This window comes from Danio aesculapii, chromosome 5 (genome assembly GCF_903798145.1).
Source record: "Danio aesculapii chromosome 5, fDanAes4.1, whole genome shotgun sequence".
NCBI lineage: Eukaryota > Metazoa > Chordata > Actinopteri > Cypriniformes > Danionidae > Danio > Danio aesculapii.
In genome coordinates this window covers 55,918,983-55,933,013 of record NC_079439.1, presented here as the reverse complement: position 1 = coordinate 55,933,013, position 14,031 = coordinate 55,918,983, and the positions used below count along the sequence as shown (strand labels likewise).

The 14,031-nt window shown below is 34.7% G+C and overlaps 1 protein-coding gene across 1 annotated transcript in view; it reads left to right on the top strand.

Annotated features, from left to right (window-relative positions):
* The first annotated feature begins 733 nt into the window (after positions 1 to 733).
* rgmb (repulsive guidance molecule BMP co-receptor b) overlaps positions 734 to 14,031 on the top strand; it is a 21,469-nt gene continuing 8,171 nt past the window's right edge. Inside the window, exon 1 of the mRNA XM_056458517.1 lies at positions 734 to 1,189. Coding sequence (XP_056314492.1) covers positions 1,084 to 1,189 — 106 coding nt within the window. The 5' untranslated portion in view covers positions 734 to 1,083. The remainder of the gene's footprint in view (positions 1,190 to 14,031) is intronic.

Genomic DNA, 14,031 nt, shown 5'->3' with positions numbered 1-14,031 from the left:
GAAGGCTTCATGACAGCTCATGTTAAATAAACAACTGGGCTTCGTAAAGTAAATACCAATTCAAAATTCACACAGACCAATGCAGACAATCACCAGATTACAGTATATGGTTTCTTGTGCATTCCACAATCAGACAAGCGCTGATTTCGCATGTTTCATTGATAAAAACAAGCTCTGACAGATGGCAACAAATCTGGCAGGAGTAACACTCCGACTGACAAAATTCAGCATGTCTGTTACCTGAAATGGCCTTATTGGCCTTTATTTAGACAAATGCTTTATTAGCTCTTATAAACAATCCTTGAGATTTTAGTTCATTTCACTTGAGCTAATGAAAATGTTCAATTTTGCGTAATTTTTTTTTCCTTTTAATTCTTAGAATTGCAAATTATCAATATTTTCTTGTTGATTACATCCATCTATTCATAAATGTAAATTATAAAGAAAAACAAAGAATGCATTATTTTATTTTTTATTATGTTCAATAATTTAGCAATGCACTGAGATGTTAGTATAATAACATCAAGCCCTCATTACCTGTCTGTTTGGTTTATTATTATTGTTATCCTCAAATCCATACAGGAAACAAAACACTGCATCTATTTTTCTCCCTGCTGAAAGTGAGAGCTCTGTCAATCTGCGGCTGGGGGTGTATGGTTAGGGGCGGAGCTTGTGCGTCGGCGTGGGCGGGGTTTCCGCTAAACTCTGGGTTAGGTTGATTCCCTATCGATCACTGGGGAAAGACGGGGCTAGATTTCCTTGTGGCGGAGAAAACTGATGTGTAGGCAACATAATTCGGGCGATCGCGGGGCGCAGATTAATTTTAGCACGTTAAGCGATTTCTTTTGGACTGATTCTCTTCGGCGGCAGACGAATGCAAATTAAGTTCTTTTTTTCCAGGAAGAAGTGTTTTGGATCGGACTTGCCAAGATCGCTACTTTGTTTCTCCCATGGACGGTGCGCGTTACCTTAAAGTAGCCGCGTCTTAACAGAGTTACGCATCCCTCAGGTACGCGAAGTTGGAAGAAGCGAGGCCCGATCTGTTGACCCGTGGAGTACTCTTGAGTCTCTCTGAATGGATGGATGGGTATGGGGAGAGCAGGATCTTACTACCCCGGGGCTGAGCGCCTCATCTCTCCGATACTACATCTACTAGTGCTGTGCACCCTCTCCTCCCTCACTCCCATAGGTAAACACGCTCTTACAATTTTAAGACTGAACACAAGCTTCGTTGGATGTAAACAAGTGGAATAAACATTTAAATTACGCATTTAGGTGGTGTTTATGTCTCGCTTGTATAAAAATTAAATACGGGTTTGTGTTTTGCGTTCTGGCAGTGCTGGTAAGGATTCAGTTATATAAAAAATAGTGTCGTTTTTTAGTTGTTTGTGTTTTATAGTTTTCTTCATCCGTGTCTCTTCTTGCACACTTATTGTGCCTTTATCTCCAATAAATGTAGTGTATTGATCTACGCATCCTTATTGGGCTTCACTGGATTGGTTGCTTTTTCAGTGGAAATTAAATATTTATGAGTGATCATTATATGAATTAATTTCGCGTTTTATTCGTGCGTGGTTGTGTGATTCTGGATTTATTACATTTTTAGTTGTTTTAATAATGGCAGACTGTTTGATTGAGATTGGTGTGATTATATTTATTATTACCCATTTAACTTTTATTATTTATTCATTTAGGTTTTTGCTGCATTGACAAATGTTCTAAAATCTATCTATCTATCTATCTATCTATCTATCTATCTATCTATCTATCTATCTATCTATCTATCTATCTATCTATCTATCTATCTATCTATCTATCTATCAAATTTTGTTAGTTTGCTGCTTTTGAGCAGTTTGGACTGGTCTTAAATGTTTTGTAGAAAGACACGTTGGCTTCTGATCAGGAGACTGAATTCTACACATTTGGTGCCCTGTTTTCATTTGGCACCTTGTCAAGTGCTCCACTTTGGGTGTCCTGGCCGTAGACTGTGTTAGTGCCATTGTGAATTAAGAGGATATGGAATGCTGCTGGGTGTCCATTGAGCAGTCACACCTTCATAATTAATTTACCATGGACCCCGGGCAGTCTGATATTACGCACTTTATTATACTTGTGGGCAAAATATTAAATGAGTCTGCTTAAATCTGCATTTTAGTATTAAACTTTATCTGAGGAGAGATTTGAAATAAAGTAAACGATGCGTTGAAGTATTATTATTTGAAAATTTTGTAAGCCATTGTCGCTTTTGTGCTTTTTTTTTTCTTCTACAAATGAATACGTCTTTTACAGCTGTGCATTTTTGCCCCGCTTTAAGCGCAGTACACTAAAGTTCTAATTTAATATAAGATGTCTGATGTTTTTTCCACATCTTATATTAAGTAATCTAACTTGGTGAGAAAATAAAATGAAATGTAAGATGTATAGAGTCATTTTTAAATAACTGCATACTTGCTGTTCTTTGATTTCATCTCTGGCTATTAAATCTGGCTGTGTCGTCTCTATTGCTTTAGTCCCAAATATACATCTACCCCTTGGTGATATTTGATTGGATTATAATCTTGGCAGAAGCAAGAGACAGTTGCAGCTGTTCAGTTTCTTTCTCTTTTTTTTTTTTTGTCCTTTCTCTCTCTGCCTTTTCTCATGTCTGCAATAGTGCTTTATAGTTGAGGGATTGTCAGACTTTACAGACGACCTGTAAAAAGGTGCTTTTTAAACTTGTTTAATAGACACTTTTATCACAGCTTTGATAAATCTCACTGCTGAAATCACTTACTGCTTCTTTTTTTATTTGGTTCTGATATGAAGTCACAAAAATGGAACAAAAAGGAGCAGTCCAACTAGCGTATTAAAGCAGATTACAGAGTCTGAGCCCTGAATTTGAGGCTGGAGATGTCATCGAGTCTGCTTTCTCCAGATCTTCACGTTGACTCCCGGAGAAGGCGTGGGTCTGTTGACCTCTCTGCCCTGGCCAAATTCCACATCTTGAAATTTCACTCTGCACACACTCTTTGGGCCCCTCTTCAGCTGAGAATGGCCGGCCACCCTGAGAAAGTATTTCCAACGACTTAATAGCAACAAGGGTGTGCACTGTGCTTGAAAACGAGACTGATCACCCCAACAGCAGGATTTCAGAATTGAACTGAGCCAGTGAAACAAACACTGCTTTTTTCCATTATTTATTTATTATTGTTTTGTGTGTGTGCATCTGACTTTGGTAGGAATAATATCTATTAAGCTATTTTAATTTTTTTTAAAAGTGAATTTGATTTTTATTCTTAACTTAGACATTAATTAAATCTATTAAGGTTCATAGAATTTTTAAGATACGGATATTTTCCATCAAAATTGAGTCAATAATTAGTTCGGTATATTTTCAGTGATGTATTTTTTCTTTCCACATTAGCTGTACACCCAGTATGTGAGACTATTCAGGTTTTAGGCTTAACATTTGTCAGGACACTGAGACATTCTAACACAAAGTGTGATTCCCATCCCCCCCGCCCCCCATTTGTCTGCTATGGCTAGCCTAGGATCTGCTGCCCCCAACTGGGATCCCCAAGACAGGGGTTTCGATTTTTATAGATTCTACAGATCCCCAGATATGATCATAAATATACAAAAAAAGACATATGTGGTTTCTTGCACAAAGACCCAGTTAGTACTGCCAAAAATAGTATTTTAATAATGTTTGAAAAATATTTAGTTCAAGAAAGGTTTCTGACCATTGTCGTAATTATTTGAATAGTTAATCTGTGTATTATTATTTTTAAAGTATTATTATTAATATTATTTATGTATTAGTTTTTAAAATATTTATTATATTTGTATTTGCTTTTTTTATCTTATTTTTCTATCTTTACATTGAAGGCTTAGCATTCCTTTAGTAGTCCCCCACTCCCCAAACCGCAGTTTGAATGAAGTATTTTTTGCAAAGACTTAATTGAGGTCTTTGTTGGTATTGATGTCTCCATGAAGCTTTTTAACATATTAGGAAAGTTATAGGTTCTAGAATATTAAAATGTTTATTAACAGTGGTTATTTTAAGAACCTTTTACTGAATGTTTCTTTTGAGAACTTGCTGTTTGTACTGTAGCATTCTAACACCGACTTCAGTGTAAAAGAAAAATCAGTCTGGTTCTTTTCCATGTCATTGGTTCTTCTAAATCCCTTTTTGAGGTTATTACTGCATTCAATTGCATTGGGTCACTTACAGCAAGTTTTAAGGGAGATGTCAGGTGACGAGATAATTGCATTTCAACAAGCGACCAGCAAAATCAACTCACATGCAGCCCTGCTGTGAATTGGATTATGTTCGGGTGGCAGATTTACCGCTTAAGTCTGAATGTTTACACATGTCCTGTGCCCTTTACATTCAAATGACACATAATTCCTATAGCAAAATATCACGGGTTAAAAAACAGACAAACCTAACACCTCACAGCAAGTGCCTGAGAGGAACAATGGAGGCACATGCGTTTGATGGGCGTCGGGGTCACATATGGCCAGTGGGCCTCCATGAAAAGCCTCTCTGTTTCTCTGCGATATGTAGGACATACCTACCTAATGTGGTTAAATTTGTAGCACGGCCTTTGTCGTTTCATACCTTTGCCCGTTTACCCGGGTCACGGTTTTGAAGCCGCTGTTTGTTCATGTTCAATATTACTTGCTGTGCATCTGTGTTAAGCATCCGCTCAGACTATAAATGGGAATGTGCCGGAGATGGCTTTGTCTTGCATGCCTTGCCAAGTATTTGAGTTTTGTGTTCTGGTACAGATGTCACTGGAGCCTTGCCTGATAAAACACAGCGGGAGGTGGATGGATGTGAGCAGGGACTGCCTCTTTTCCTCTCTCCTCCAGCCAATATCTTTGTAGCACAACATCAACATGGCTTCGGCCCGGCTACCGTATTGTCTTACAGCCTGTTACTGAAACACAATCTAGGCCGTGCTTTGTCATGCCTCCTTCTCCTCGTGGATCGGCCGATCCGCTACAGCACTCTGTGCGGCAGCGCGTCATCTGATAATCAAATCAGATGCATTTGAATCCGCTGCGGTCGGAGTTATTGGCGTGGCAGGCAGAAATGGGTGGCCCTGACTGTGTAAGATAGAGTCATCACAAGCGTGTTAATGGAGAGGCTGCAGCTGATATCAGATTAGGACGGCCTCTCTCTGAGCTAATGCAATTGGGCCGCACTCAAAAGTGAGGCATTAAGACTCTAAGTGATGCAGTGTGGAGGCTGTTGTCCTTTTCTGGGAGATGTTGTTCAGCTTGGGCCGTGCCATTGGTGGCTAATTGGAGGCGGCGCATGACATGACCAGATCCTGGGTGTATTTGACTTTTTTGTGTGTGTTTGTGTGTGTGTGTGTGTGTGTGTGTGTGTGTGTGTGTGTATGTAATAGAGCTGGGGCGGGCTTGATTTCCTGTTTTGATGAACCGATGTTCATCTTCTAATCCCAAGAATGAATATTTTAAGGCTGATTCACACTAAGAATGTAAATAGGGCTGGTATGACAAAATTCTCAGTCATATCCCAATAACAATATATATATTTTGCAAGTGAAGATTAACAGAGCTAGTACATTTACAAAGTATGTTCTGGAGAAAGTCTTATTTGTTTTAGTTCGGCTAGAATAAAAGCAGTTTTTAATTTTTTAACAACCATTTTAAGGTCAATTATTAGCCCCTTTAAACTTTTTTTTCTACAGAACAAACCATCATTATTCAATAACTTGCTTAATTACCCTAACCTGCCTAGTTAACCTAATTAACCTAGTTAAGCCTTTAAATGTCAATTTAAGCCGTATAAAAGTGTCTTGAAAAATATGTAGTAAAATATTATTTACTGTCATCATAGCAAAGATAAAATAAATCAGTTATTAGAAATGAGGTATTAAAACTATTATGTTTAGAAATGTGTTGAAAAATAATCTTCTCTCTATTAAGCAGACATTGGGGAAAAAAATAAACGGGGAGGTTAATAACTCAGGGGGCTTAATAATTCTGACTTCAACTGTATGTATGTATAGGTATATGTATAAGTATATGTATGTGTGCTTATATTGCATATTTATTTAAATTTTACCTTGACTAGCAGCCAACACATGCTCTATCAGTGAGATTTTTATATTACATCCCATTCCAAACAATTATGTTCTTGGTGATCAGCTCCAATCTGACTGAAATGTTCTTTGATTAGGTATTAGTCATCTGTTCAATGAATGGTTAAAGTGAATATGGCTAGTACTGCCACTTACAAAAGCAAGACAAAATATGTTTATATTGAGCTCTTCAAAAGCTTCAGGACTTTGCTTCTGTGTGAGGAGAACAGATTTGCGTGCAAGGAAATGGGAGCCTGAAAGCAGTTTATAAACGCTGCCTATATCATATATTTATAAACACAATAAATATCATTATATTGCACAGCCCACACTGTAAAGATCAATACAACAATAATAATGTTCAGGTGCTGAAATACAGTGAAGTTATTCTTTAGGGGTAAACATTTGTTCTATAAATATAGATGAATGTTTAATTGTGTGCCACATATTTCCTTTCAGTGGCAAAATAAACATGCAACTAAAATCACTGGTGAGAAAACAGAAGTTAAGAAAGAATTTGATCATAACAATATTTGCAGAAGCTCTGCAACTCGACACTCCAGTATCATCACGGTTAATTTTATAGCACTTTATACAGTAGATTGGTTTAAATCGGGCTACTTTACTGTATTTTACAACTTGACAAACAATGCCAGTGTTGCTTTTTTAGAAGTTGTATTCAGTTTTTACAGTGGGACTTCATGATTAGCAGTTAAGCATTAACAGAGAGTAATAATATTGACAGATCAATTACATCAGTTAAATGGTAAAAAAAACTTCTTTCTCAAGCTTTTTAAAACATGTAATGCATGGATCAAAAATCCTGCCACACACATTGGTCACAATTGTGCCAACAGAAAAAACAAACAAACAAACAAACAAACAAATAAGGGACATTTATATTTCTAAATTTATTATTTAAAGGAATACATTTAATGTATTATTTTATTATTTGGAAAATGTAACACAACTTTATCAAACTATCCAACAGTTTGTGCTTTGTTACCCTTAATGTAAATTGTTAATAATATAAAAGTCTCAATTTTAAAATTCTGTAGACTTTATCTCAGAATTCAGACAATGAATAATGTTATGGAGCTGTTTAGGCAAGGTAAGGCAAGTTTGTTTATATAGCGCATTTCGTACACAACAGTAATTCAAAGTGCTTTACATACACAACAATTAATGAAACAAGAAAATAAAAACAATGAATAAAAATAGATTAAAATGTGCTAAAACAGGTTTTAAAGAAATGAAAAAGAAAAGAAAGACATAATAGTGCGATCTGTTTTCAGTCTTGATGTTTTAATGTTGTAAAATGACATTAGAGATCTCTTCATCATGGAATGTCGTGGACACGTTTGATTGTTTGATCAAAAGTAGTGCTTCATATCACTGCGTGTTCTGTGTATTTCTGTGAATGAATGCAGCTTGGTTTATTTCACACACTTCAGCACAATGAATTGAAATGAAAGCCAAATGGCAATTAAGGAAAAACTGTGATTGTCCTGTACATTTTGTCATGGAAGCACGGTTCTGTGAACAGTAGTAGATCTCCTCGGAGAGGGGCCTCTCTATATTTTAAACACTCAACTACAGTAAAATATGTTTTTAAATATGGTGCATCTTTTTAATTTCTACTTAAAGGGGTAGTTCACCCAAAGATCAGGTCATCCAAGATGTAGGTCACTTTGGTTTTTCTTCACTAGAAGTAGCAGCGCAGTAGGTAGTGCTGTCGCCTCACAGCAAGAAGGTCGCTGGTTCAAGCCTCGGTTGGGTCAGTTGGCGTTTCTGTGTGCAGTTTGCATGTTCTCCCTGCGTTCGCATGGGTTTCCTCCGGGTGCTCCGGTTTCCCCCACAGTCCAAAGACATGCGGTACACGTGAATTGGGTAGGCTAAATTGTCCCTAGTGTATGTGTGTGAATGAGTGTGTGTGGATGTTTCCCAGAGATGGGTTGCGGCTGGAAGGGCATCCGCTGTGTAAAAACGTGCTGGATAAGATGGCGGTTTATTCCGCTGTGGCAACCCCAGATTAATAAAGGGACTAAGCCGAAGAGAAAATGAATGAGAAATGAATGAATGAATCCATGGTCCTTAATGATTCATATATGGCAGGTTATTTAGATTAAAAATAAACACATACAAATGAGTCCAAATCACTAGCCAAGAGGAGATAAAAAAGGTCTTGTAAAGCACAACGATCTGTCTGTGTAAGAAATTGAACATTATTTACAATTTTTTATTTGTAATCTTATCTACAGCCTGGTCAAACAGCATATGTGCGACTGTAGTCTGATGGTAGTCTGGTTAGGCATGGGCCGGTGTAGGATTCTGATGGTATGGAAACCTTGGATAAAAATATCATGATATCACTATTTTGTGATTACTACTCTAAAATGTTCTTTTTAAATGTCTGGATAAAAAACAACTACTTTTTTTCCCATTGAACACAATGTATTTTATTTAAAAAAACATTGTAAATACTTTGGAGCAGTAAACATGTCAGGCTAAATAATTAAAATAAATTATTGACTTCTGTTATCTTCATCAGTTTAAAAAACAACTTGAAAAGGCATTTTTAGATATCCTTCTTTTCTTTGGATCTACAGAAAGCCACTGCTTGTTCAGGTCCAGAGCAGGTTTGTATGTTGGTTTATAAGCAATTGCTGAATAGATGTTTCCTGAATAGTGGGCTGACCAGCAGCTTTTGATCTGGAGGGTCCTTTTCTGCTGGAGATACTGTTGACCTAAAAAACGAAAAGTAGTCGTAAAAACACGTTTTAATAACTTGACTTTTCCAAACCGCGATAAACCTTGAAACCAGATATCGTCCCATGCCTAAGTCTGGTTGCTTTAATGATGAAAGCATCAGAGCTGGTGACACAATCACCAATATATATATCAACAAATTGCACAATCCAAGTGTGTTTTTGTCAATTTCAGCATTTAATTTTTGGGTGAACTATCCCTTAACTGAGAAGCTAGTAAATATCAAGCTGTTGTTGTTTCAGAATGATATCTTCGATTTCATTATTGAGCGATTATATTGTTTGCATTATGATACTGAGCAGCTTGTCAAGGAAATATGACTCTGTGTAGAAAATGCTGTCAAAAACACACATGCTGGAGATAGGGCTGGGCGATATGGGCAAAAAATCGTATCTTGGTATTTTTAAGGAGGAATGACGGTACACAGTATATATCTGTTAATTTCCAATAAATGGTTACTTGAGAGTCAAAGCCTTTATTAAAACTTTATTAAACAGTTTTTGAGCAAAATATAATTCAAACACAGGGGTTTCCCTCCCTCTTATTATCATCATTATAATTATCATTCTTATATTGTTATTTGTTAAAAGAGTAGCTAACAGCGAGATATTAAAATAGAAAAAGAAATGTTTGGTAGACAAATGCATGTTTCGTTTATTATTATTATTATTTTTTTTTAGGTTTTAATAATCGTTTAAACCACCAACCGTTTGTACACTAGGCACACTAAATACTAAAATAAACACACTAAAATAAATAAATCAAATAAACAGAATAAATAAATAAAAACAATGATTAGATGATCGGAATTGAAGTCAATAACAGACCAGATTGCAGAGCTAAATGTGTTATAACGTAAATGTAAAGAAGAGACTGTCGTGTAATAAATACTGAACTTATAATTAGTGAATAGGTGCCTATGAGGTGGTTTCACTTTCAAAATGTGGTATAAATTCATCCCATTTTGGCGTTTTTAATTCTTTTGAACACATTCAGATGCTGCATGTCAAAATGACAAGGCGTCTATGTTTGTTCTTGCTGTCAGTTGTGGAAGAAATGATCAATAAAATGTTTCTGATAAACTGCTGTGACAGCTTCAGGTGCTGTGTGACGCGCTTGAACGCAAGGGGAGTCAGATTTTTCCGGAGAGTCAGATTTCGATACATTACCTGCATGTTCCTCCATGTCGCATGTAGTTATGGGTCGTTCTTGAACGATTAGTTAATTTTTAATAAATCTTTTGTATGACTCAGGGAGTGAATTATTCATTTGCGCATGCGCAGAATTGTTCAAGTGGAGCTCGTGTGCTACCTTGGAGTGGTCTCTTTCGCGCACAATATAGTATATCGATATGAAAGATATTGAATAATTCCGCATCTCGTTGGGGAATCATATCGATATATCCCCAGAACTCGATATACTGCCCAGGCCTAGCTGGAGATTTACAGTGGCTTTACTGACAAAATGTGAATGACAATTGCCTTCATGTAATCGTGCAGTTTTTCCTATTTTGTGGTTCATGATTTTATTTTTCCTTGTTTATTTATGCTTTTGAATTGCATTATGGGACCTTGAGCTTTTTTCCAACAACTTTTAATCTGAAAAAGTGACTTCATGAACATTTTAATAGTTTAAAATCATATATTGTCTGGGATGTTGTTGTATATTACCGTGCAAAAACCTTGTAATAAACTGCCAGGTAGCACAAGATTAAGATGGTATGATAATCTTGGATAAAAATATCACAGTTTCACGGTATTGTGGTCACTGATCTAAAATATGTTCTTTTGAAATATCTGGGTAAAAAAACTAACTTTTTCCCTTTGAACTTAATATATTTTATTTTGAGAAACATTTAAAATATTTTGGAACAGTAAACATAATAATAATTCAAATAAATCATAGACTTCTGCTGCCTTCATTAGTTTAAAAAACAGATTTCTTTATGATTTCAAACAGCATTTTTGGATATCTTTTTTAGCTGGAGATACTATTGTCCTAAAAAACAAAAATAAGTTAATAAAAAATCTTGCATATACCACAGGAATGGTATAGCACAAAATATTGGTGGTTTAAAAACCTTGACTTTTCCAAGCTGCGGTATACCTTGAAAATTGTTATCGTGCCATGCCTACTACCAGTACATTTTCTGTTATTCATCAGGCTTATTTCTCTATACGTTATATTATTTCAAACAGCTAAAATATCAATAAAAGAGCAGAGATCAACATCCTATAATGCAATTCACAAACCGTAATACACTTCTGTATCACAAAATATGGAAACTGTTGATTAACAGTTATTTTTTTCTAGTGTAGGATTCCTAACATTCTAATTAAAAACTCTATAGATGCTAAAACAGTAAGTGTACTGCATATTAATTACAATTGTACTTAACCTACATTTCAAAATGTAAAGCTTGTGTGTGAATTGATTTTAAAGCTTGTTTTCAAGCCACAGTTGAATTCTTTATAAATGTTAATTAGATGAATTAATGTTTTTGTAAAGAACTAGTTGGAGTAGAAACATTAATGTTCCAATGATTAAAACATAACTAGTTCAAACACAAGGCATTCATTTGAAGCGTTAACATAATAGCAGCTCTGTTTATAGCAGTTTACAGCAAAAAAGTTAAGGACATTTTTTTTGTTCTTGAGAAAAATCAACATGTTCTGCACCAGATAAGAAGTATATCCAAACAAACTAATAGCAAATAAATCTGAATTGAGATTACAAGGGCCTTGAATCACAAGTTTGTGCATCAAACTAAAACTGAAAGAGGAAATTTGTTCCAGCACCCAGCCCTAGAACAAAACCATACAAGTTTTATTGGAACGTGTACAAGTTAAGCATGTAGCATTCAGAGAAAACACTTTTAATTGTTACCCTGAGTCCACACCCTAATGACACTTGAGGAGGTAAATAGTTGTGTGTAGTCTTTGACTGCCACGACACAATTTTTCTTTTTCTTTTTTGCTTACAAACACATGTGTGACCAGCAGACAAGCCCTCCTGTGTTTTTCTCATTTGAAGTGCCGTTTTATTTGATTTTATTGTGGCCATAAGCATTCTCCTTTGTAGATAACAGGAGATTTCACACACTTGTTGAGCCGACTGTTAATGTTTCTCGAGCAAAATGTAAAACACACATGGAGTTCATGCTAGCACACCTTATGATGGTTAAGCAGTTTAAACTGGTTTATTACACGAGTCACAACAATAGGTGGTAGAAGATTCTGGCTTGCATTTGTGCGGCTTTGTTCATAGTTCATGTGCTCGACTGGAGACAGGATTTTATTTTTTATTTTTTTAAATAAAACATGTGCCCAGTTCATAAAAATGTACTCATGCTGGTTTCACAAGGTTTTGAAACATTTTTATACCATTTAAATCAAACATCAAAACAAAGGCTAGAATACATACCTTAAATGCAATAACTAAAAATTGTGTGTAATGTTATTATTAAGTAAAACATAATAACAATGAAGTGCACTGAAAACTAAAATGTGCAAAAACATTTGCTATTTAGAACATTTGAAAACAAAGAGACTGTAACACATTGAACATTTCAATTTGAATAAAAACAAATTGTATTTTTCTTTTAAAATGTAATTGTTCATGTACAAACTAAACAAATCAATATTTACTGTGTGTTAACATATTAATCAATCTTCAAAAGGACTGAAGTAATACAATATCATAAATATAAACAATATAAATACATTAAATAACATTAATATGAATCGTTTATGGCTATTTTACAAAAAAATAAAGACATTTAAAATGTCTAATTTTCTGATGTATTGCAAGACTTCATAAACGGAGACAGTTATGAACATCTGCAGAATATTGTGCTTTTATAATTTGTTGTTTTGTTTTTTATTGAATTTTTCTTGTCACAAATTTTTCAACTACTGTGAAAGATCAAAACAGTCACACTATTTGTTTGTTCTTTGCAAGACTACTTAATCATGTTTTGATTGTAATTTTATTTGAATTGATTACACCCAAACTTTTTTCAAACTTTCCACTTTTCACTTTTTTTGCTGCTTGTTTAAAGTACTTATTTAAAATGAGTTGAAAATCACAATTCTTGTATTTTTAATTGTTGCTTAATTGTAAACTTAATTGTTTATGTTCAATCCACTTAAATTTGTAAAAGCAAATAAGTTAACTTAAATGTTTGGACAACATGAATGATTTTTTTACAGTGTATGCATGAGTGAACTGAAAAGTTGCTGCAAATGTTTTAAAACATTTTAATTCAGAAGTAAATTTCAGTTTTACAACATTAATTTACCTAACGCATTAAATTGTATAGCTGTGGCAATAACTTGAATCCATTTCAATGGCACTGTATGCTCTAATTTTCTCCTACTTTTTACACATACCACTTGAACAAGAGTAATTCTTTATAGTGAGCTTCATACTTCAGACTTGTGTTTACATTAAACTTGTGGCGTAAAAGCTATGGTGCAAGAACATTTGACCATTTACATGACTGATCCAAACACACAAGCGCTCTTCATGAGAATTTGAGTGTATACAGGTTATAAAAATAGCCTAAGCTCAGACTCAATTCCATAAAAAATTGTGACGCATTCTGAAAATATCAGAATTATTGCAGACTCATTCAATCAGTTCTTCATTCTAAATACTGTATATCTCCAGTAAATACAACTTTGTAATATTATTTTTATATTAATTTCATTTATTTGTATTCATATATTAATAATTTTTTCCAAAATAAAAAATATGTGACTCTAAAAATAAATATATTTATAATGAATAAAAGTTTTCCCAGTGATGGGTTGCAGCTGAAAGGGCATCCGCTGCGTAAAACATATGCTGGATAAGTTGGCGGTTCTAAGCCGAGGGGAGACTAAGCTGAAAAAGAAAATGAATGAAGGAATGATTAATAAAACTTATAATTAAAATGTTGTGTATGTATAGCTACTTCTAACTAACTAACAAATATCAGATTATCAGATAAGTATTAACACTGAAGCAGCTATTAGAACCTGAAGTCTCACTTAATTGACATAATTCTTAGTTTTTGTGGTTAATTTTATTTGTTTGTTTGTATATGTTGTTATATTTATGTATATATGTTGACCTTGAATAGTTTTTCTATTAATATCAGTTAATCGATCAATCAAAGCAA